At 40.4% G+C, this 24,566-nt stretch overlaps 1 protein-coding gene across 1 annotated transcript in view; it reads left to right on the top strand.

Annotated features, from left to right (window-relative positions):
• RAB39A (RAB39A, member RAS oncogene family) overlaps positions 1 to 23,155 on the top strand; it is a 30,537-nt gene extending 7,382 nt beyond the window's left edge. Inside the window, exon 2 of the mRNA XM_032285685.1 lies at positions 20,263 to 23,155. Within this exon, the coding sequence (XP_032141576.1) occupies positions 20,263 to 20,689 (427 nt within the window). The 3' untranslated portion in view covers positions 20,690 to 23,155. The remainder of the gene's footprint in view (positions 1 to 20,262) is intronic.
• Positions 23,156 to 24,566: the final 1,411 nt, after the last annotated feature.

Here is a 24,566-nt window from a genome sequence, read left to right as displayed (position 1 = left end):
TAATTTTTGTATTTTTAGTAGAGATGGGATTTCACCCTGTTGGCCAGTATGGTCTCGATCTCTTGACCTCATGATCCGCCCCCTTCGGCCTCCCAAAGTGCTGGGATTACAGGCGCAAGCCACCGCACCTGGCAATATTATTATCTTTAAAGCAAAATTAGGAATGCCTTTGTTCTCCAGATATTGGAATATCTGGACATTCACAATCTGGGTCTGTTTAGTAAACATTGTTAATTTATTCCCTTAACTGTAAACATCTACAGTTAAGTTAGGCTAGGAATGCCTAACTTTCTGAGAATGCACCTTAGCAAGTCCTGGCTTTTTTTTTTTTTTTTTTTTCTTCTCGGTATATTGAGACAGAGTCCCACTCTGTCACCCAGGCTGGAGTGCAGTGGCTTAATCCTGGCTCACTGCAACCTCTGCCTACTGGATTCAAGTGATTCTCCTGCCTCAACCTCCCGAGTAGCTGGGATTACAGGTCTGTACCACCACTAATTTTTGTATTTTTAATAGAGACAGGGTTTCACCATGGTGGCCAGGCTGGTCTTGAATTCCTGATCTCAAGTGATCCGCCCACCTCAGCCTCCCCAAGTGCTAGGATTATAGGAGTGAGCCACGTCACCCAGCTGCGGCCTCATTTTCCTAGCCCTTGCTCAAAATGGAGTTGCTCTGGTTTGAATGCCTCTGACATTAGCCCTCCTCCAGCTTATTTTTATTTTTTCCTTACCCCTTTCCTCTGTCTATCCATAATTATAGCTTACTCTCATCCTCTTTTTCTCCCCCTCATTTTTATTTTAATGTGTCTCTTACTCTTCCATTTCCTTTCAGCTTATCTTCCCATATCCCACTGGCTTATCTTCTCTTCTCCCACTGGCTCCCTCATGTGTCTGTTTTCTCTTCTGCCTCTTCAGAACATCCATATAAAGTTAATGTTTCAAAGTGGTTTAATCTGTGTACTCTGATCTTAATTTTAAAAGCAAGCAATGTCAACGTTTTAAATTTCTTCTTAAGAGTCTTTTTAAAATCTCTAAACTAAATTAGTTGTTTTTGGTTTCGTTTCTTTCTAAAAAGGCCCTCATTTGATTCTCAGCTCCCTCACTGTGTGGTTCATGGCCTTTAACAGAAAATGATTTTTTGTTCCTTCAGTAGAAAACAATTGATACCAGCCTGGCTAACATGGTGAAACATTGTCTCTAAAAATACAAAAAAAATTAGCTGGATGTGGTGGTGCACACCTGTAATCCCAGCTACTTGGGAGGCGGAGGCAGGTGAATTCCTTGAACCCAGAAGGTGGAGGTTGCAAGGTTGCAGTGAGCCAAGGCTGCACCACTACACTCCAGCCTGGGTGACAGAGTGAGACTTCATCTCAAAAAAGAAAATAACATGATTGGTGGGTTCATAATTGCGCAGGGAACAGAGCAGAGATTACCATAATCACTGCAGTCTACTGTAGTTCCAAGTTATTAATAGAAAGGTAAGCTATAGTTGTATTATCAGGTAATATAATGTCTTAGTTTAAATTGTGTTATAAGTAGCAGAAATCTAGACAAATTTATTTATTTATTTATTTATTTTTAGAGACAGAATTTGGCTGTGTGGCCCAGGCTGAGGTGCAGTGACATGATCATAGCTCACTGCAGCCCAAACTCTTGGGCTCGAGTGATCCTCTTACCTTAGCTTCCTGAGCAGCTAGGACTACAAGCACATGCTACGGCACCCAGCTAAACTTTAAAAAAAAATTTTTAGAGACAAGGTCTCGCTATGTTGCCCAGGCTGGTCTTGAACTTCTTGCTTCACGTGATCCTCCCTCCTTGGCCTCCCAAAGTGTTTGGATTACAGGCATGAACCACTGCACCAGACCCAAATTATGTTAAGAAGCAGGGAATAAATTATAAATGATACAGATTTCATGACAGCAATAGCTCATTGAACATCCAGGTGTTTGAAAGTACAGAATTTTTTTTTTTTTTTTTTTTGAGACAGGGTCTCACTCTGTTACCCAGGCTGGAGGGCAATGGTATGACCTCAGCTCACTGCAGCCTCCGCCTCCCTGGTTAGATTGATTCTCCTGCCTCAGCCTCCTTAGTAGCTGGGATTAAGGTGCCTGCCACCACGCCCAGCTAGGAAGTATGGAAAATTTTAACAAGAGTTTGTGGATTTCCCCTCTAGTCTATTTTCATTCTCCATCTCTGTTGGCTCCCAACTCTTAGTCTCTGAGCCTCTTATTCAGCTCTTCAAAGAAAAAATATCTAATTGACTAATATCTAATTAGCCAGCGAATCAGCTCCCCTCCAGTCAGGTTATTGAGTTACACATACGTATAATACAAATGTATTGTAACATAAATATACTGTGTAGGTATTATGGGTCAGATAATGCAAATGTATCTGTAAAGGTCCACTTTTTTGGAAAGAGAAATTCATAGACAAGGGAAATGAGCAGTCACCCCCAAAGTGTCAGGCTGGAGTGCAATGGCATGATCTTGGCTCACCGCAACCTCTGCCTCCTGGGTTCAAGCAATTCTCCTGCCTCAGCCTCTCGAGTAGCTGGGACTACAGGTATGTGCCACCATGCCTAGCTAATATTTTTTGTATTTTTACAGAGATGGGGTTTCACCATGTTGACCAGGATGGTCTCGATCTCTTGACTTTGTGATCCACCCGCCTCGGCCTCCCAGAGTGCTGGGATTATAGGCGTGAGCCACCGTGCCCGGCCGAGACACCATCATTTCTAACAAGTGCAGCAGAGTGTGAAAAGATGATCTGTGTAGCCAAACATTTTTGGGCACAGTGGCTCCTGCCTGTAATCCCAACACTTTGGGAAGCTGAAGCAAGGGGATCTCTTGAGCCTGGGAGTTCGAGACCAGTCTGGGTAACATAGTGAGACCTCGTCTGTACAAAAAATCAAAAAATTAGGCAGGCATCGTAGTGTGCCCCTGTAGTCCAGCTACTTGGGAGACTGAGGTGGGAGTATCACTTGCGCCACGAAGGTCGAGGCTGCAGTGAGCCATGACTGCGCCACTGCACTCCAGCCTGGGCAACGGAGAGAGACCCTGGCTCAAAAAAAAAAAAGAGAGAGAGAGAAAAAAAGATTATTTTCAGTGTCTACTCAGAGCATTCAGAATATTTTGTGTGGTTATATAATCAGAAAGGTGGGACCTTCCTACCTTTCTTCATGTTTTTGGATAGTAAAACCTGGACTCATCCTCCCCTTTTATTCTCCCTTAATCTCAATCGAAAAGCCATTTCTTAATGTTCTTTCCCCCTGTCCCCTGACATACTGCAGCCTCTGCAGTATGGCTCAAGCGATTCTCCCGCCTCAGCCTCCTGAGTAGCTGGGACCATAGGTACACAGCACCCTTTTTTTTTTTTTTTTTTTGTAGAGATGGGATCTCACTGTGTTGCCCAGGCTGATCTCAAACACCTGAGCTCAAGCAATCCACCCACCTCCGCCCACCAAAGTGCTGGGATTGCAGGTGTGAGCCAGCAAGCCCAGCCCCATTCTTTAATGTTCTATCTTAGCTTAAGAGAGAGAAGTAGCTGGATAACCAAGACACACAAAATTATTAATAGTTGAAAATAACGTAATGAGAGACCTGCCTGGAGTATCTATATTTTAAAGAGAAAGACCACCAAAAGACGTAACAACTCGTCTTGAAATGTCATCTTGAAATGTTGCAGAAGTATTGATATGTGGCTGATGAGTGTTAGAATTTTCTCTCATCATGCCACAGCAGTGACTGCCTATTCTGACTCACTGGCCTCATGTTGAGCTTTTAAAACAAGGGCTAGAAAAAGTTAGAGATACGGTTTTGAGTCCATGGATCACCACAATGAAGTTGCTGTGTGAAGAAAAGTGCTTTACTCAGTCCGAGAGAGAGAAAATTTCCAGACATTGTCAGTCAATTTAGCTAGCATGCAGTGATTTTTTTTTTTTTTTTTTTTTTTTTTTTGGTAGAAACAGGGTTTCACCATGTTGGCCAGGCTGGTCTCAAGCTCCTGACCTTGTGATCCGCCTGCCTCAACCTCCCAAAGTGCTGGGATTACAGGCGTGAGCCACCACACCCAGCCACCTGCAATGATTTGTTGATGATTTACCTTCCATAGCAATGTGACTTGAAGGTATGAAGAGGAACTTTTTGGAATTGTCCAAAAATTTTTATTTTAATATATTAAGAGTCAATTATTTGTACCTTGAGTGATTTAGAGGGAATTTGCTTTCCTCTAGCCTGCTCTGTCAAGCAGTGGAAAAGAAAGATGAGCCCCTTAAGTGATATTGAGGTACACACACACACACACACACCAGGGAACACCATCAGATATAACTTAAGCAAGACTTTTTTTATTATTATTATTTATTTATTATTATTATTATTTTATTTATTTATTTATTTTTTTGAGACAGAGTCTTGCTCTTGTTGCCCAGGCTGGAGTGAAATGGGGCGATCTTGGCTTACCGCAACCTTCGCCTCCCGAGTTCAAGTGATTCTCCTGCCTCAAGCTCCTGAGTAGCTGGGATTACAGGCATGCGCCACCACACCCGGCTAATGTTTGTATTTTTAGTGGATATAGGGTTTCTCCATGTTGGTCAGGTTGGTCTCAAACTCTCAACCTTAGGCCCGCCTCGTCCTCCCAAAGTGCTGTGATTATAGGCGTGAGCCACCACTCCTGGCCTATTATTATTAACTTTAATTTATTTTTTGAGATGAGTCACACTCTGTCATCTAGGTTGGAGTGCAGTGGCACAATCTTGGGTCACTGCAACGTCTGTCTCCCAGTTCAAGCAGTTCTCCCACCTCAGCCTCCCAAGTAGCTGGGACTATGGACGCATGCCACCACGCCTGGCTGATTTTTGTATTTTTTTTTTTTTTTTTGAGTATACTGTCTACTTTAATTCCCTATTTTGTCATAGATTTTCTACTACTTTACTTCTCAAATACAATGATTTTAAAAAGGATCAATAATCACAAGACAGCAACAGTGTCCCTGAAATTCCCCTAGAGATGCTAACTACAAAATAAAACTTATAAATCATAATCCAATAGCTTTAAATATTTTAGTACAAGAACACTTTTCTAAATGAATTTCACGTGGATCTATTGGGGTTTCACTAGGTTGGCCTGAATGGTCTTAAACTCCTGACCTCAAGTGATCTGTCCACCTCAGCCTCCCAAAGTGCTGGGATTACAGGCATGAGTCACCATGCCCCGCCTATTTTAATTATTTCTAAAGCAAAATTCCTACAAAGCCTATACTTTGCGATTTTAATAAATTCTGCCTCTAAATGTTAGTAACTTTTAGTCAATTCTGATAATATATGATTCAGGGAAGTTTGCTTTAAACATTACCATCTCACACACTCTACCTGGCCTATTATGTGAGTTAGGTAGGTACTAAGAACTTCCTAGCTATAAGAGAAGGCATTATGGAGAAAGATTATATGTTCTCAAATTATAGGCATTGCCTAACATTTTTCTTCACAGTAGCATTTTTCAAAGTCATATTAATAGATGTAATTTGAGAAAAGGGTTTCTTGATCAGATAGTTTTGAAACTGGGTCATTGCAGGACTTCTCAGAGAACTTTTAGCATACTAAGACACATTGTGAACCCCCAAGGCAGAAATGGTGTTTCCCAACCCAGAGTCCTATTACACAGTCCTACTGCAGTACTAGTGTTCTACAAAACACATTTTAGGAACTGATACTTTAAAGAAAAAGTGTAGGCAGTTGCTTAAATTTTAGGAATATATTTGAGGACCTCTTGCGGTTTCTTCTCTCATATGATTCTCTATGTCTTGCTGATGCCCCGGGATGACTTCCTCAAGTCTGCCTTTTTAAATACTTGATTACTATATTTAAGGCTTGAGAGTCCCTAATTTTTGTCCCCTCATTCAAAATTAAAAGATTTGTCTTCTTGCCTGTCTTCTAGCCACTTGTCGTATTTTTACACAGATCACATAAACTATTGGCACTTGTTTTAAGCACAAAGCCTTCCAAAGAATCACTAGTAAACCTGGATGAAAGAAAAAGGAGCAAATGGACAAACAATCATAATTTTAGATTTCTTAGATATAAAAAGGCTATGGGATTAAGAAAAGCAAAATTTAATGACATTAAGATGAGGGGAATTTTTTTTTTTTTTTTTTTTTTTTTTTGAGACAGAGTCTTGAGGATTCACCCAGGCTGGAGTGCTGCGGTGCGATCTCGGCTCACTGCAACCTCTGCCTCCCAGGTTCAAGTGATTCTCCTGTCTCAGCCTCCTGAGTAGATGGGATTACAGGCACCTGCCACCATGCCTGGCTAATTTTTTTGTATTTTTAGTAGAGACGGGGTTTCACTATGTTGGCCAGCCCGGTCTTCAACTCCCGACCTCAAGATCCACCTGCCTCCCCCTCCCAAAAGCTGGGATTACAGGTGTAAGCCACGGTGCCCGGCTTTAAGGGGAAATTTAAGACTGAGATTTGGGCCAGGCGTAGTGGCTCACACCTGTAATCCCAGCACTTTTGGGAGGCTGAGGCAGAGGCTGAGGCAGGTGGATCACTTGAGGTCAGGAATTGGACACCAGCCTGGCCAACGTGGTGAAACTCTATCTCTACTGAAAATATAAAAAGAAGCTGGATGTGGTGGCACACACCTGTAATCCCAGCTATTCAGGAGGCTGAGGCAGAAGAATTGCTTGAACCTGAGAGGGGGAGGTTGCAGTGAGTCAAGATCATGCCACTGTACTCCAGCCTGGGCAACAGAGAGACATTCCATCTCAAATAAATAAATAAATAAAGACTGACGTTTGATAGAACTTATGGGTAGATGCTGAAAAGATAATCAAAAGTGGAAGAGAAAGTATAATTATCGTATAGCAGAAGACTTTTGGAAGAGAGGAAAAACAGAGGTAAATTGAAAACAAAGTCCAAGAAAGTGAAGAGGCAAGGACACATGAGAAAACTACAGAGCACAACCGCACTGTGGTCACCATTTTGGCCATTTTGATAGGTAAGTAACTACAGCCATTGGACTGGGAAGGAGCAGAGAGATGATCTAAAACAACAGTCTTTTGGTTTATTTGTTTTTTGAGACGGGGTCTTGCTCTGTCACTCGGGCTGAAGTGCAACAGAGTGACCATAGCTCACCGCATCCTGAAACTCCTGGGCTAATTTTTTTTTTCTTTAGGGATGGGGTCTTGTTTTGTTGCCTATGCTGGAACTCTTGACTCCAAGCAATCCTCTTGCCTCAGTCTCCCAAAGTGCTGGGATTACAGGCATGAGCCACCAAGACCCAGCCTCATTTCTTAAATAATGTAATGTCCATAGAGGCTGTTACTTATCCGAGGCCTTATAGTTTATTAATGGTTTGCACAAGAACCCAGTTCTCTGAACATTTTCAGTGCTCTTTCTGCTATGCCAGTCCTCTTGTCATGATTGAAACCAGTTTTAATGGCATGTTATATGGGTGTGTGTGTGTGTGTGTGTGTGTGTGTGTATGTGTGTGTGTCCAGAGGGCCAGCTATAATGATGTATGATTTCTGTCCTGAAAAGTATTTCAGTTTGCACACAACTCAACTTCCCATCCCTGTAACCCAAGTTAATTACTGTGTCCACCCCAAATCATTACTTTACTGCTATATTCAGAAAGCGAAAAGAGAAATGACTTTAAACAATAGTAGCAATACAGATAACTGTCAGCAAACACCTGTGGCATCAGTAACAAATAACCCTCCCCTGTGCAGTACTCAGTGACTACACTGCTACACTTAGTAACAGGAATGAACTCTAACACTGAAGTGGAGAAACTTTTGTGAAATCATTAGCCTTGTTAGAAAAGAAGAGTTGTTGGCTATTTGGCAAGGCTGGGCACATACTGAATGTGATGTCCTAAAGCTTCATAAGTACTATGAAATAGCTTTCCAATCCTTAAATGCAGTCTCTTTTTTTTTTTTTCCTGGAGAAAATGAAATTAATCAGGACAATGATTTACCATGCATTTATTTAGCTTAACTATATACCAGGCACTAAAGATAAAATAAATAAGTTATAGTCTCACATTCAGGGTCCATACAGTCTGTGTACTGGGTAGAATCCAGGCTACACTGCTATAATAGACTACCAAGATACGGCAACTTAAATAAGGTAGAGCTTTATTTCTCTCTTATAACAGTCCAGAGGCCGAATGCGGTGGCTTATGCCTGTAATCCCAGCACTATGGCAAGCTGAGGTGGGTGGATCACTTGAGGTCAGGAGTTCGAGACCAGCCTGGCCAACATGGCAAAACCCCGTCTCTACTAAAAATAAAAAAATTAGCTGGACGTGGTGGCAGTCGCCTGTAGTCCCAGCTACTTAGGAGACTGAAGCACAAGAATTGCTTGAACCCAGGAGGCAGAGGTTGTAGTGAGCCAAGATCATGCCACTGCACGCCAGCCTGGGCAACAGCGAGACTCTGTCTCAAAAAAAAATAAAAATTAGTAGTCCAGAATGAGCAGTCCTGGATAATCGGGGGGCCCTGCCTCAACATCAGTTTCTAGGGTTCTCCAATCATTGCTATTTCTTAGCAAGCAGGAAGAGGAAAAAGAGGAGGCATGGGCAATTGGCTTCTTCACTTAGATGAATGTCGGACTGCACACAATCCTTCTCATACCCCATTGATCCAAACTTAGTGTCATGGCCACAACTAACTGCAAGAGACCCTGGGAAATACAGTCCCTCTATGGGTTGCTATGTGTTGGCTAAAACTCCTAGAGTTCTGTTAATAGATACTGGAGGCTAGTCAGAAATCTTTCTCACAGACTTATAGCAAAGAAAGAAAATAATAAAATAATTGCATTAAGAGCTGGTAAGTACTTAAATAAGTTTCAGTGACAAAACAGAAGGAAGAATTGTCATCTATGCCTATGGTGATGACTAGTTTCAGAGGATGTATCCCAAAGGAGGCGATGCTTGATTCTGGGACATGCTGGATATGTCAGTAGTAAGAGGATAGTAGGAAATAATAACAATAGAAAAAGAAGCTAGGCAGTCATGGTGGCTCATGCCTATAATCCCAGCTCTCTGGGAGGCTGGGATTGGCAAATCATCTGAGCTCATGAATTCATGGAAACATGGCTAAAAAAAAAAGAAAGAAAGAGAGAGGAAGGAAGAAAAGAAGGAAAGGAAAGAGGAAGGAAGGAAGGAAAAGAAAAGAAAGAAAGAAAAGAAAAGGAAAGAAAGAAGGAAGGAAGGAAAGAAAGAGAAAGAAAGAGTGGCTTCTTGTGAAGATAGCAGATTGAACACCTGTGTCTATTTTAGCTTGTTTTTCCTGAAACCTTACTAAAATGACAATAGTATGTTTTCAACAATAAATCCCTGAACAAGGAAAACAGGTAAGGAGTCAACAGAAACAAAATTTTGGAAGCAACAAAGCAAATGGGGAATGGTAAATGAATTAGCAGATTCAAGAAAACTGATTTCTAAGCTAATGGTTTTTTTAAAAAAATCTAAAACCATTTAAAAAATGGTTTTAAAAAATATATTTTAACAATGTTTAAAAAAAAAAAAACTGTATACTGTTGAATCCCTCCCCAGAAAGACTTGGGAAATGGTGGCGCCAGATACTTCTGGAAGTGGGAGTACTAAAATAAGGATCATTGTGTGTCAGTCTGTTTAAGAAGGATGGGATTCTGCCATTCCTTCCCCCATTCCGTATATCATACAATTTTTTCTCACACCCAACCACACTGGCAAAAATACTGGAAAGTTATTCTTCAAAAATAATCAAATATAGGGTCTTAAGCTGGAAGCACCAGTGAAAAACAGGCACCCACAAGGCTAATGCATTTGTAGGCTGCTTGATGCCAAGAGCCTTTGGCATCAAGGTACTTTTGTCCTCTAAATGCCTATTTCACAATTGGCAAAGCCACAAGAAGGGCATTTCCAGGGTGGAACATCTGGTTCATTTTACCCAAGTAAATCAGCAAGTATTTACTATTTTGTTGCTTTTTTAAGAGGCCTGTGCATATCCAACAAAGTTCATGATCATAACACATAAGATCTATATAATCTTGCCATTTTCAGATTTTTTTTTTTTTTTTGGTCCCAGTCTGTCACTGAGGCTGAAGTGCAGTGATGCAGTCATAGTTCACTGCAGCCTTGGACTCCTGAGTTCAAGCAACCCTCCCACCTTGGACTCCCTCGGATTATAGGTGTGAGCCACTGTACCCAGCCTCTACTGTAAATAATCTTGAGCAGTCCAGGGCCTATGGAATTTTGTCCTTCATGTAACAACAGCATCTTATTTTCCGTGCCTTTTAGGAAACTAGATAACTGTTTAATCTGAGATATCATTTACATTTTTTAGAACCTCAGTAATCATGTCATTTGTGTCAAATTCCAAATTCCCCAATATATCATTCATACTTGATTGCATTAATCATCTATTATGTAATTCTTTGTAAATGTATGCAAACTCCAGTGCTGTCAAATAATCCCTTGTCTATATATTATTTTAGGAAAAATAATTAAAGAGAGGAAAATCAAACAGATAAAAACGTTTATATAAACAAAGCAACCATTTTCTCCCATTATTCTAAAGCAAATATGTATAAGAATGAACCTTGTGGATGAATAAAGAAAGTATGGCATATACATCCAGTGGAACATTATTCCACTGAGTAGAAGGAAATCCTGTCATATGCAACAACACGGATGAACCTCAAGGACACTGCACTAAGTAAAATAAGCCAATCAGGCCAGGTGTGGTGGCTCATGCCTGTAATCCCAGAACTTTAGGAAGCCAAGATGGGTGGATCATCTGAGGTCAGGAGTTTGAGACCAGCCTGGCCAACACGGTGAAGCCCCGACTCTACTAAAAATATGGAAATTAGCCAGCTGTGGTGGCGCATGCCTATAATCCCAGTTACTTGGGAGGCTAAGGCAGGAGGATCGCTTGAACTCAGGAGGTGGAGGTTGCAGTGAGCTGAAACCATGCCATTGCACTCCAGCCTGAGCAACAAGAGCAAAACTCCATCTCAAAAATAAAAATAAAAAAATAAGCCAGACAGAGAAGGACAAATACTATATGATTCCACCTATACATGAGGTATCTAAAATAGTCAAAACTCACAGAAGCAGAAAGTGAAATGATAGTTCTTGGGTGCTGTGGGCTGGGGAAATGGGGAGTTGCTGTTCATAGGGATAGGATTTTAGTCAGGCAGGATGAGAAATTTCTAAAGATCTACTATATACCTTGGCACTCATAGTTAACAATGCTGTACACTTCATTTTAGACTTAAAAATTGTTAAGTGGATAGATCTCTTTCTATGTGTTCTTCACTGCAGTTTTTTTAAAACTGAACTTTTTTTTTTTTCTTTTTTGAGACAGTCTTGCTGTGTCACCCAGGCTGGAGTTCAGTGGTGCGATCTCAGCTCACTGCAACCTCCGCCTCCTGGGTTCAAGCAATTCTCCTGCCTCAGCCTCCTGAGTAGCTGAGATTACAGGCACATGCCACCATGCCCAGCTAATTTTTTTGTATTTTTAGTAGAGACAGGATTTCACTATGTTGGCCAGGCTGGTCTTGAACTCCTGACCTCGTGATCCACCCACTTCGGCCTCCCAAAGTAAAAACTGAACTTTAGTCTTGTAAAACTATGTTGAAAGTTATCAGAGATTCGTGACCTTGTTTTCCACCATTTTTTTTTCTTACAAAGTCTATGTTGACTCTGTCGGTTAGGTCCTTGGTTGCCTGCAACAAAACCAGCTTGAGAACCTTAATCAAAAAAGAGAGTTACTAGAAGTGTGCTTGAGGTGCAAAGACTTGATGGGATGCTGGAGGACCAGACTTGGAATGAATCAAAAGATTACAGGAGTCTGGGTACTAAGAACTGCAGGAAGCCAGTGTGGTCCCCATGATACTATTGCCCCTTTTCTGCCCACTCACACCCTGCCATAAGAAGCTTCAAATGGCCATTTGGCAGCTTCAGCTGCTAATTCAGTAGAAGCATCACGGGATTTTCTAGTGAAAGCATTTCTCTCTTGAATACTAAAACCTTTATATCAGCAAAGTTCAGAGTTACAGGGATTAGATGCAACAAAAAATTTTAGTGACTCATTAAGTGTAATTGTGAGAGGCACCATCACCCTGTTTTCACCCTTTGCTTCCCATACCACAGCTTCTGTTTTGGGGGGAAAAAATACCACCTATTATCTTGTTCACTAATTTAGAGCATAGACCTCCTGAAGGATTATGCTAAAATCTTACAAGGTGTCATTTCCTGGAAATGGGCATACCTACATCTTAATAACCCATTTCACAGTTTTATAGGGCCAGACGCCTCTAGGTGATAGTGGTGTGATAGGATCAATGAATCCCATAGCCGCAATCCATTTCCCTATCTCCACCACTGTTAAATGAATTACTTGATCTGTGGCAATGTGTAGGATACCATGACTATGTATAAGGCATTCTGTAAGTTCATGGATGGTGGCACTAACACGGCCTAAATCTAGGTTAAATATATTACAACGAAGACATATCTATGTCCCCTCCATGATGGTCCCCTAGAGTAAGGTACCATATTCAGGATGTCAGTATCTACTGGAAAACTGGGTAGTAAGCCGGCCAACCTAGGTAAGAGTAAGTCTATTGAGCCCAGGTACAGCCTCCATCTCTCTACCACGAGTTCAAAGTGGGATCAAAATACCGACTGATAACTGTGGGACAGGACATTTTGTTCCTGTTTTTTGCCCAACATGCCAAACCCTTCGCCTCTGCTCATGAATTGGTGTGGATCTTTACCTACATCTGTCCATCTCTTCCCCTGGAAAAAGTAAACAGTGAGAGGTAGCACTAGAAGTTCCACAAATGGAACTTTTCCACTGACCTTCAAGTTCTCTGTTGAGTGGGACTTACTGATGCTAGCATATCATTCAGAGCCATTCATAAGGCATACTTGAATTTTTTTCCTCTTTCTTTATAGGGAAATCCAGATAAGGCCATGAGTTGAGAGGGTGCTATAGGAGTAGATGTGCTGGGTCTGTGAACCTTGTTATTCCAGGTCCATTCAGGTCCCACCCCATATTCCTTTCTGTATATGTGACCTCTCCTTGGTGATGAAGCTCTAGCCTGGTGAATCAGAACACCCAGCTCATTCATAATGGACCTTCAGATTGTATGTCACTGGATGTTCTACCGTCAGGCATTTAGTCTCTATCAAAGCCAAGTTATAAGCCAATAATTATTTTTCAAAAGTATAATCATATTTGACAAAGAAAGCATGCTTTTATTCCAAAATACCACTTCTGTAATTGTCCAGTGGAGGCTTCCTGGGCCTGATGGAGCATCCCAGGCTGCTAGAGTTACTTTAGGCAGTCACCATTAGATCCGATGGACCACGGGCCAAGTGGCAATGTTGCCTGCATTGTCGCTTGGACCAGCCAATGGGACTTCTCTTGCTTCTCTTGTTTTCAGCCAGCAGGCTTTTGGTTTTCCCACTTAATGAATCAGAGAAACATATTATACTGATAATGTTTCCTCCAAAATTAAAAGAGGTCCACCAAGTATTATGCATTTTCTTTTCTTGGAGGGGGTATAAGATATGGTAACTTTTCTTCTTTGGAGAGCTTTCATCAACATACCCTGATTCAAGTGCTCCATTCTCCCAAGAAACCTCACAGAGATTGCTGGCTACTATATTTTCATTGGATATATCTTTAGGATGCCTGTATTTCTGAATATATAATTTATCCACCTCCTTCCAACACTGATAATGCTCATAGCAGTTCAGTGACCTCGGTGTGAGAACATAAGACCACACTAGTAATAGACACAATGTTGGGCACCTTTCTTTTTTTGCACTGCTACTATCTCTTCCCTCAAACTTCCTCAGTCTCTCTGTTGTTTCTTCTGTTTTCAAAGAAACTATGTACGTGGCTTAGACTAAATCAACCATTCATTCACTAAGGTGCACCGAGTGCCTACTATGTGCTAGGTACTTGAAAACCAGTTATTCAACAGTGAGGGGTATTGACATGGCACCTGCATGCCTCTGACAATTAGTAAGCCAGTAGCATGGATCCAGAAAGAGGAAAGGAGGGAAAAGGATGCTATACAAGAGTTTGAACACACAGTGATTCTACCTACAGCCTAAGAAACAGACTCTTCCCAAACAGCAGCCATTTGTCCTTCTGTGGAATAATTAGTAAGAGGGGTAAATTGTGCCTCCAGTTCTCTTTTATGGGGAGAGGAGGGTTGAATGGAACTTCCATTTCTTCCTACAGTAGAAGCCTAAATGTGAGAACAAAAGGAAGAGTTTCTCCTGATATTAGCAGTATTCCTTGGCAGTGTTGAGTGTCCACTTGAGATTGGTTATAATTAATTCATAGTGACACCACCCTGCCTGGTTGAGTGATTCTCCCCAGAAACATTCAGCTGCATGATGGACTGATCCAGAGATTGAGGTTTCCTAGGTGAATATGACAGAAGGATAAGGGCTTGGAAATTGAGATATTTCCAAGAGAAAGATTGTAATGATGTCTCATTGAACTCAAGATACGGAAGAAGGCGAAGATCAGAGAATATTAATGGATAGAAAGTGAGAGAGTTGGTCAATGGATTACAAATCTTGATGAAATTAAATAATCACCACAGTAAAAAAGGATAGACAGACTGGCAGGCTGTGAGGTTTTGATATTTTTAGTGGACTGTGTAAATTTCCAGTTTTGGAGGTAATTAATATTTCTGATGAAAAGGAAATGGATGAGAAAGGAAGAAAGAAAGGTTTATTAGAGATGAGGAAGTCAAAGAATTTGAGAGGTGACACCAGGCAGTTCATCCAAATGGATGTTGAAATCAGTAAGCAGAATGACAGGAATTGAAACAGAAAGGAAAACAAAGCAAAGTGCTAAAATCTTTAGCACATGGAGAATGACCAAGCAGTTGGCAGATGACAGCAGATGATAGAGCCAGATGGCATAAGCCTCAAAGGAGCAGGGAATTTTTTTTTTACAACAGGGGTTGGGAAAGAATAATTATCTGGAAGTTGCACTGGGGAAACGGAAGCCATCTCCTCCTGATCCTAGAGAAAGGACAACGTGAGCATGCTGCAGGGAAAGGAGTGGTCTCAGGAACCAGCAGTTTTCAATTAAGACAAGGAGAGGAGACTGCTCCTTTGGCAATGGGATGCGATTTGCTGATAGTGTAGCCTTCAAAGTATGAAAGAGCCGTCAGCTTTCTTTTATAATTAAAACCAGATATTCCAGTTGGAGGGACAAGGGACTGCTAGGAGCTTATAACCCCAATCCCTCTGCTCCAGAATTCACCTTCCCCATCATCACGTCACCCTCACGCTGTATTTAGGGTTTTTGTATCTGCTTTACCATTCTTGCCAAAGAATAGTCTCACCTCTTCATTCCTTCATAACACACATGAGACCGGGTTAGAATCCATGCCATTTATTTCTCTCTTCCTTGTTTCTATTCTTTTTTTTTTTTTTTTAATAGAGACAGGGTCTCCCTATGTTGCCCAGGCTCATTCTTCTTTTCTTCCCTTCATTCCCCAACCTCAAAACTGTTTTCTTTCGCTTAAATCATCCATTCGGCCGGGCGCGGTGGCTCAAGCCTGTAATCCCAGCACTTTGGGAGGCCGAGGCGGGTGGATCACGAGGTCAAGAGATCAAGTCCATCCTGGTCAACATGGTGAAACCCCGTCTCAACTAAAAAAATACAAAAAATTAGCTGGGCATGGTGGCACGTGCCTGTAATCCCAGCTACTAAGGAGGCTGAGGCAGGAGAAATGCCTGAACCCGGGAGGCGGAGGTTGCGGTGAGCCGAGGTCGCGCCATTGCACTCCAGCCTGGGTAACAACAGTGAAACTCCGTCTCAAAAAAGAAAAAAAAAAAAAAAAAAAAAACACTTAAATCTTCCATTCATTTAGGGTTAAGGGAGTTTTTTTTTCCTTTTTCTCTTTTCTTTTTTTTCTTTTTGGTTTTTGTTTTGTTTTGGTTTGGTTTGGTTTGGTTTTTTTTGGAAACAGAGTCTCTCTCCATCACCCAGGCTGGAGTGCAGTGGCACAATCTCAGCTCACTGCAACTTCCACCTCCTGGGTTCAAGCAATTCTCCTGCCTCAACCTCCCAAGTAAGTTGGACTACAGGTGTGTGCCACTACGCCCGGCTAATTTTTGAATTTTTGGTAGAGATGGGGTTTCACTGTGTTGGCCAGTTTGATCACAAACTCCTGACCTCTGGTGATCTGCCTACCTCAGCCTCCCAAAATGCTGGGATTGCAGGTGTAAGCCACTGCACGGGCCCATTCAGGGAGACTTTCAAAGCCTAGAAGGAAATACATATAAAGTATCATACTACAAGATATTGTTGCTTAAAAAGAATTGTTATTCATCATCAATTCTTCAGTTCCTTATAGAGAGGTCTCCCTATCTAGTGCTTTTAGAATTTGTTCCCTACCTTCTCATAATTCCTTCAAGAACTTCTAGAGACCTAAGTGTCCCAACTTACGGGAGAAAGGTCAAGAGATAGATAGCCGCTCCCTCAACACCTCTGTAAGAGCTGCCTTTCAGTTGGAGTTTCCCATTTGAAGGCTTGCTTCTTCCCCCAGATGACTGATAGCAGCAGTGCCCAATTGTTTTAGGAAAAGTACTATCTCCAGGACAACTATACCTGAATCTGAAGCCCCACAGACCCACACACAGAAACTAGAAACCAGGTTACTACATAGAAATGAAAGATGTTATACTGAGTCCTCTTATTCCAACTAATTATTAATAAGGGTTGTTTTATAATGTGTATTACATGTACTTTGCTATAATTTTATTCTGTAGGATGATTTGCCAACTGTATTCTAAATGTGTTTTCAAAATTAAATACAATCAGTTAATAGGGTTGCTTATTTTAAAAAGAAAATAAAAGATAAGTTTTTGAAAACATAGTATTTCCTAGCCAGGTGTCGTGGCTCATGCCCGTAATCCCAGCACTTTGGGAGGCCAAGGCTGGTGGATCACCTGAGGTCAGGAGTTCGAGACCAATCTGGCCAACATGGTGAAATTTCATCTCTACTAAAAATATAAAAATTAGCTGGGCGTGGTGGTGAGCACCTGTAATCCCAGCTACTTGGGAGACTGAGGCAGGAGAATAGCTTGAACCCAGGAGGTGGAGGTTGCAGTGAGCCAAGAGCATCCCTGTACAAGAAAGAAAGCGAGAGAGAGAGGAAGAGAGGAAGAAAGAGAGAGAGAAAGAAAGAAGGAAAGAAAGAAAGAGAAGGAAGGAAGGAATAAAGAAAAAAAGAAGCTGTTTTTTACAGTGAAGACAAAAGAAAAAGAAAGAAAGAAAACATAGTGTTTCTTACAGTGTAAAACATGTCTCTGTGTAATATATAAGCATTTCAGCATTGAGTTTTCAGCCACAAAAGGCATTTTTTAAATATTCTAGTAGTGGTAAATTAAATGGGTAGGAGGCATAAAAGTAATGCAGACTTGGTGCTGAGTAAATTCAAGCTTTCAGTCTAAGAACACAGCCTTAATTAGATTTCTCTTAAGACACTGCACATCTGCCTAAATTCACACATATAAAGATGAGTGACAAAACAATAACAAATTAGTTATCCCTCAACATTAAAATATAGCAATTGCATTATTCATAGCCTGCCAAAGATGGTGGGAGAGATTCTTATTGTCAATTTCTTTTCTTTTTTTTTTTTTTTTATTTTTAGACTCTAACCATCGGGTTGGTGAAAAACTCAATTTCTGTATAATACTATAGTGCTTGACAAAAGTTTTTCAAAAATAGCCACTTGGGAATCTCTCTCCTAGGAATTCTGAGGAGAAACAGGGAAGCAGGAGAAATAGAAAGAGGAGGTAAAATGCTTTCTTTGCACTCCCACAACAAAGCTATTTATGGCATCAGGTCACTGAACTGAGCTGTGATTTCAGCAATGAGAGCAAGTAGGAAAGTATGACGGTACCAAATAACCTGCTGGCCATGCACAACGATCTTGGTACCTCAGGCAGGTAGTCAGATGAGTTCACTTAAAGATCATTGACAAACTGGAAACTGAGACACATGGGATCTCTGGCTTATACAACATTTAGCACTTATCCACTCCAATAAAATTAATTAATCCAATATTGGCCAGGCATGGTGGCTCAAGCCTGTAATCCCAGAACTTTGGGAGGCCAAGGTGGGTGGATCATGAGGTCAAGAGATCGAGACCATCCTGGCCAACATGGTAAAACTCTGTCTCTACTAAAAATACAAAAATTAGCCGGGCATGGTGGCACGCACCTGTTAGTCCCAGCTAGTCAGGAGGCTGAGGCAGGAAAATTGCTTGAACCCAGGAAGCAGAGGTTGCAGTGATCTGGGATCACGCCACTGCACTCCAGCCTGGCAACAGAGTGAGATTCCATCTCAAAAAAAAAAAAAAAAAAAGAAATCCAGTATAACAAACATTTTATAACATCTGTCATTTAACAGGCAATATGATTGACATAACAGCAAACCCAGTCAGCATATTGAGAAAATTAAGATAATCATAATGACAGTATGCCAGTGGTTCAAAGGAACTATGAGAAAGTACCTGGCCGGGTGCAGTGGCTCACGCCTGTAATCCCAGCACTTTGGAAGACTGAGGCGGGTGGATCATGAGGTCAGGAGTTCAAGACCAGCCTGACCAACATAGTGAAACCCCATCTCTTAAAAAAAAAAGTAAAATAAAATAATAAAATTTTTTAAAAAGATAGTACCTAAGAAAAAGGTGAGTGACCGGGAAGGCTGCTCAGGTAGTATGATTATTGAGCTGACTATTAAAGCAGAAATAGGAGTTTCCTAGACCAAAAAGGGGTAGAAGGCATTCCAGATAGAGAAAACAACATGTGGAGGGGCAAGAAACATGAAACAGTATAGTCTTGCCACCATGCCTCGTGATTCAGCCAGAAAACAGATGGCATAATTGTAGGTTAACTGAAAAGAGTTTAACGAAATCTGGTTAGCATCAAGGACACTAATAAAAGATGGTGAAGCATTAAGAGATAGCAATAATGGGAAGCCATTAACCACCTGGTTGAAAGAGACGAGGACAGAGAAAGGTATTACCAGAACCTGGTGACAGCTGTAGGCATGGGAGACAGTCTACCCAACAGAAACCTTGACTAGAAGCAGAGGAATACTACCACTGCTAAGCCACAGCCCAGCAAAAGCAAAGAGAGGGATACATACTCTGACTTCTCTTTCCTTCTGTCTCCAGCTGGCACCTCCCATTGGCTGAAACCCCTGCAAGCCAGAGGGCAAGGGAGTTTGGGAAAGCTTTCTGTGAAGGACAGCTTCGTCAGCCCTAGAGAAGGATGGAGACTAGATCTGGAGAGACTTTCAGAGAATCGTTAGCACACCTCAGATTCATATCCCAGATCCAGACAGTCTCCTGTTTCTTGAATAGGTATAACACAAGACTACCTGTAACTAATACTGTGACAAGTCAGCTATCTTCATCAGTTTGGGCTGCTATAACAAATTACCACAGAATCGGGGTTTAAACAACAGAAATTTAGTTATCACAATTTTGGAGATTGGAAGTGGGTGATCAGGGAGATCCTGGTGCCAGCATGGTCAGGCTCCAGTGAGGGCCCTCTTCTGGGTTGCAGACAGCCATCTTGTATTCTCACATGGTAGAAAGAGGACTAGACAGCTCTCTGGGGTATCTTTTTTTATGGGCACTGATCTCATTCACGAAGGTTCCACCCTCAGGACCTAAATTACATCCCAAAGGCCCCGCCTCCTAATACTACCACATTAGGGTTAAGATTTCAACATAAGAATTTCGGAGGGACACAGACATTCGATCCATACTACAGCCCTTGTTTCTTTTTCCTAAATTGATAGAGAGGAGTTCATTAAATTTTATGACAAATGAGATTCTTCAGATCTGGTTTGTTGTACAACCTGTACCCTTCACTCAGTCTTTCAGTATGCCTATTTTTAACTACAATGATGTAATAATCTATCAGATCTTTCAAAGCAAAAACAAATAATCATAAGACAGTATGAGATGACATAGCATGTAAGTGCTTATTTGTCTGTCTAAAAACAACTACAACTTTCCTGTTCTGTCAGTGTATGAAACTTGCATATTGGTCCCGTAGAATATTTTTGTTCACTTGAGATACCTCATATTTTATTTATAAATTCTAGTTAAATCACATTAAGATATCTTCAAATGTTATTATGGTGCTAGATTGTTGGAAGGAGAAGAAAAAGAACAAATTGTCCTTACACAACCTTTTTTCTCTTATTTTTCAGATCAATAACTCGATCTTATTACCGCAACTCAGTTGGTGGATTTTTAGTATTTGACATTACTAACCGACGATCTTTTGAACATGTGAAAGATTGGCTAGAAGAAGCAAAAATGCACGTACAGCCATTTCGGATTGTATTTCTGCTAGTGGGACATAAATGTGATTTAGCTTCACAACGTCAGGTTACAAGGGAAGAAGCTGAAAAACTGTCAGCAGACTGTGGAATGAAGTATATAGAAACCTCAGCAAAGGATGCTACAAATGTTGAAGAATCCTTCACAATCTTGACAAGAGACATATATGAACTTATTAAAAAGGGAGAAATTTGTATTCAGGATGGCTGGGAAGGGGTTAAAAGTGGTTTTGTTCCAAATACTGTGCATTCTTCTGAGGAAGCAGTAAAGCCCAGGAAAGAGTGCTTCTGCTGACTTCAAACATGCCAAAGAACAGGAACAGATTGGGTGTCATTTCAGGATAAATACCAACATTAACAGCAGAATGATGCAATAAAGCATTTAAAAAGGTTACAAACCCACACTAATACTATTTTGTAAGGTATTTGATTCAGAGCGCTATGCTTACTTGTTACACTACCAGATTGGGTATTTTGCTAAATTATCAGGCAAAGCGGACAACTTTTTCTTGAAACTGGAAAATCTACATAGTTACCTCCATTCTTACTTTGTTAGCATACGCTGACCTTAGTGTCCAGATATGTCAATATTGCTCATTTTTCTTGACAGTTTGAATGGATTTTTGTACATATATAGTCAATTGAAAAGATTGTATCAGGAATTACGTTCTCTTGAGTTAATTAATATTGAATTCCAAAGTGCATTTAAATATGCACTGTTCACCTGCAGAGTAAACAATCTCAGAAGCCTTCACTAAGACGTAAATAGCAGTTCCTTGTATAAGGTACCAGGCTTTTTCCCCATTCTTTGGAAATGTTTGTCCTCCCTTAATTTTGCCTCAACACAAGAAAATAAGTTTTATGTTCATTTTTGTTTCCTAATTTATTACTCCTAAAAATGCATTATGTTTTACAGACATATCTAAGGATCAAGCAAAATATTTTAAGCAAATATTTGTAAAATTTAAAACAGAGGACTGCTCACCAAATGTTTCCTTTTTTTTTTTTTTTTTTTTTTTGAGACAGGGTCTTGTTTTGTTGCCCAGGCTGGAGTGCAGTGGCGAAGTCTTGGCTCCTGCAACCTCCGCTTCCTGGGTTCAAGTGATTCTCAGTACCTTACCTCAGACTCCTGAATAGCTGGAACTGCAGACGTGTACCACCATGCCTGGCTAATTTTAGTGTTTGTAGCAGACACAGGGTTTGTCCATGTTGCCCAGGCTGGTCTCCAACTCCTGGTCTCAAGCAATTCACCCACCTTGGCCTCCAAAGTGCTGGGATTACAGGCGTGCGCCGCCATGCCTTATCTAAATATGAACAATATACTGTAACAGCAGCAAATATTCTGTTTTTACAGTATACTGTTCATATTTAGATAAGAAAAATAAAATTTATTTATATATTGACATTTTCAAAAAATAAATGCAATTTACCTTGAACTATTGTCAAAATTATTAATATAGGTAAACATAGAATGCTTTTAGTAAAAGCATTTTTTCTCCAAGTAAATTTCCAAATTTCCTCATTTCCAATACAAAAAGAATGCAGAAGAGATTTTTCTGGACGAGGAAAATTGGCTAGATATTTTATATATTTAGCCTTCAAATTGCATTTTACAATCTCATCAGTACAAGTGAAGATAGAATAATCAATTAAGATGGTAAAATGACTTTTGAGTTTACTTATTTTTAACTTATTGATTAAATTCTCCTGGAAGGGGTATTTTGATCATAGTGTCAAATATTTTATAAGGTACACTTCTGTTCTGTAAACTATTCTTAATCACAAAGGAGTACCAAGTGAAGTTTTTTGGAATCATAGAGTTTTTACTGTTAAACTATAGTTGCTTCATTTGTTTGAAAGCCTAAATAGCATAATAGAAAGAATATTTAATAAGAAATCAGAAAACTTGGTTACCAATATCTAACTATCACAAAGTCACTTGACCTCTCTAAGCACCATTTTTCTTATCTGTAAAATTAGGCTAATACCCCATTTATTATTGTGTTTCATGGAAAATTATTTTGAGAATCTAGTGAATCATGCAAAAAATGCTTTGTAAATAGAGTAAGCATTTTACAGAGTTGATACTGATATGCTGCTCATGAGCATACTATTATATTTACAATGGGTGAGAATTTTTTTTCTCATGAGTTTTCCTTTCATTCCTATGCAGAGGGAGTAGAAAAAGATGTGTGTTTTCATAGACCCATAGGAATTCTTGATTGTTGCATATCCTCTGCTTATTTGGGTAGTGTGGGGGTGGGGACGGGGTCTTGTTCTGTTGACCAGGGTGGAATGGCATGATCACAGCTTACTGCACCCTGAACTTCCCAGTTTCAAGCAAGCCTCCCACTTCAGCCTCCTGCTAGCTGGGGCCACAGGTACACACCATCATGCCTGGCTAATTTTTTATTTTTTGTAGAGACAGGGTCTCCCTATATTGCCCAGGATATAGGTCTCATACTTCAGGGCACAGCAATCCTCCCGCCTCGGTGTCCCAAAGTGCTGGAATTACAGGCATGACCCCTCCCGTGCCTGGCTTCCTCTGCATTTTTTTATCCTGAACTATTGTTCTTGCCAAGTGGAAATAATAGAGGGATGTTCCTGCAGACAACCTAATCAAAAGTCAAGTTTGTGCTTTTTGTGCATCTTTGAAGTAGATATTTAATTGTATTTTCAAATACTTGTACATTTTCTAGGTTCATGTATTTTTAATTGTGCTTATGGAGAGAATATAAATTATAACTATATAAGGTATGAATATTTATATTGTCAGCATTTTCTTGATATCCTTAGGTTAATTTCACAAGTTCAAACCGTAATTAACCAAATGAGAAAATACTTGTTCCCCAAAATGTAAAGTAGTCCATTTTACTGTTACAGTTTTCAATCTTATATGACAATTTCTTATCAATCCAAAATGGCATACACCCAAACACTGAAAATCTAACAGCAGTTTAAAGTACAGTCACCTGTGCCTACTTCTAAAGTTAAATAGCTAAAACATAAAATATGAATTAAATTTCAGTGGACACCCTTTATAATACTAAGATCGGGAGAGACTAATACTTGGGCTGAAGGATATCATGTGTTCCAAGATTTAAAACATAACTAAAGAACTAGAAGAAACAAACAGGAAGGCAGGGCCAGAAGTTCAATGCATGAGCAAAAGGAAGTCTAGAACTCGTCTCATAGCACCTTGTTCACCACGTTGTGCTTGGTGTGTGTGTGTGTGTGTGTGTGTGTGTGTGTGTGTGTGTGTATCAGGTGGGGGCAGGGGGAGATAGGAGGAGGATGTCAAGAAAAGGGCAAATGTGTTCTAACTGAATCCACAAAATATAAAATAGGGTTAAATTTTATATTATAAAGGAGCTATTTATGGTAAAACAATAGTAAAGTGAACAATCATGACTGCAAAAATCTGACTGTTTGTACACAATTGCCAAACATTTGTCTAACCTTAGCCAGTTAGCTTTATGCATTTATATATATATATAAAATAGCTGACCTATTTTCTTATACATCATTATAGAGAATATGGATAATAATGCCAAAATAGTGAAATTATTTGCTCCAGGCAAAATGCTTTTACCAAGTTTCTTAGAATTCAAATATATTTGATTTTATATTAAAGTTATTTTATTTAAAATTTAATTTAAATTTAAAAGTAATAAATGATGTAGCTAATTACTAAACAGTTTAAGTAAATGTGTTTTTTTTGTTGTTGTTGTTTTTGTGACGGATTCTTGCTCTGTCTCCTAGGCTGGAATGCAGTGTGTGATCTTAGCTCACTGCAACCTCTGCCTCCTGGGTTCAAGCAATTCTCCTGCCTCAGCCTCCCGAGTAGCTGGGATTACAGGCATGCACCACCACCCCTGGCTAATTTGGTATTTTTTTAGCAGTGACAGCGTTTCTCCAAGCTGGTCAGGCTGGTGTCGAACTCCTGACCTCGGGTGATCCGCCCACCTCGGTCTCCCAAAGTGCTGGGATTACAGCCATGAGCCACTGCTCCCAGCCTAATTTTTGTATTTTGAGTGGAGATGTGGTTTCACCATGTTGGCCAGGCTGGTTTCCAACTCCTGACCTCAAGTGATCCACCTCCCTCAGCCTCCTAAAGTGCTGGGATTACAGACATGAGCCACCAGCACCATAAATACGATTTTTTAAAAAAA

The sequence above is a fragment of the Sapajus apella genome, unplaced genomic scaffold (genome assembly GCF_009761245.1).
Source record: "Sapajus apella isolate SASKATOON/1434 unplaced genomic scaffold, GSC_monkey_1.0 scaffold16, whole genome shotgun sequence".
In the NCBI taxonomy this organism is placed as follows: Eukaryota; Metazoa; Chordata; class Mammalia; order Primates; family Cebidae; genus Sapajus; species Sapajus apella.
Note: the sequence above shows the minus strand (reverse complement) of the source record. Positions and strands in the feature narration are given on the sequence as shown.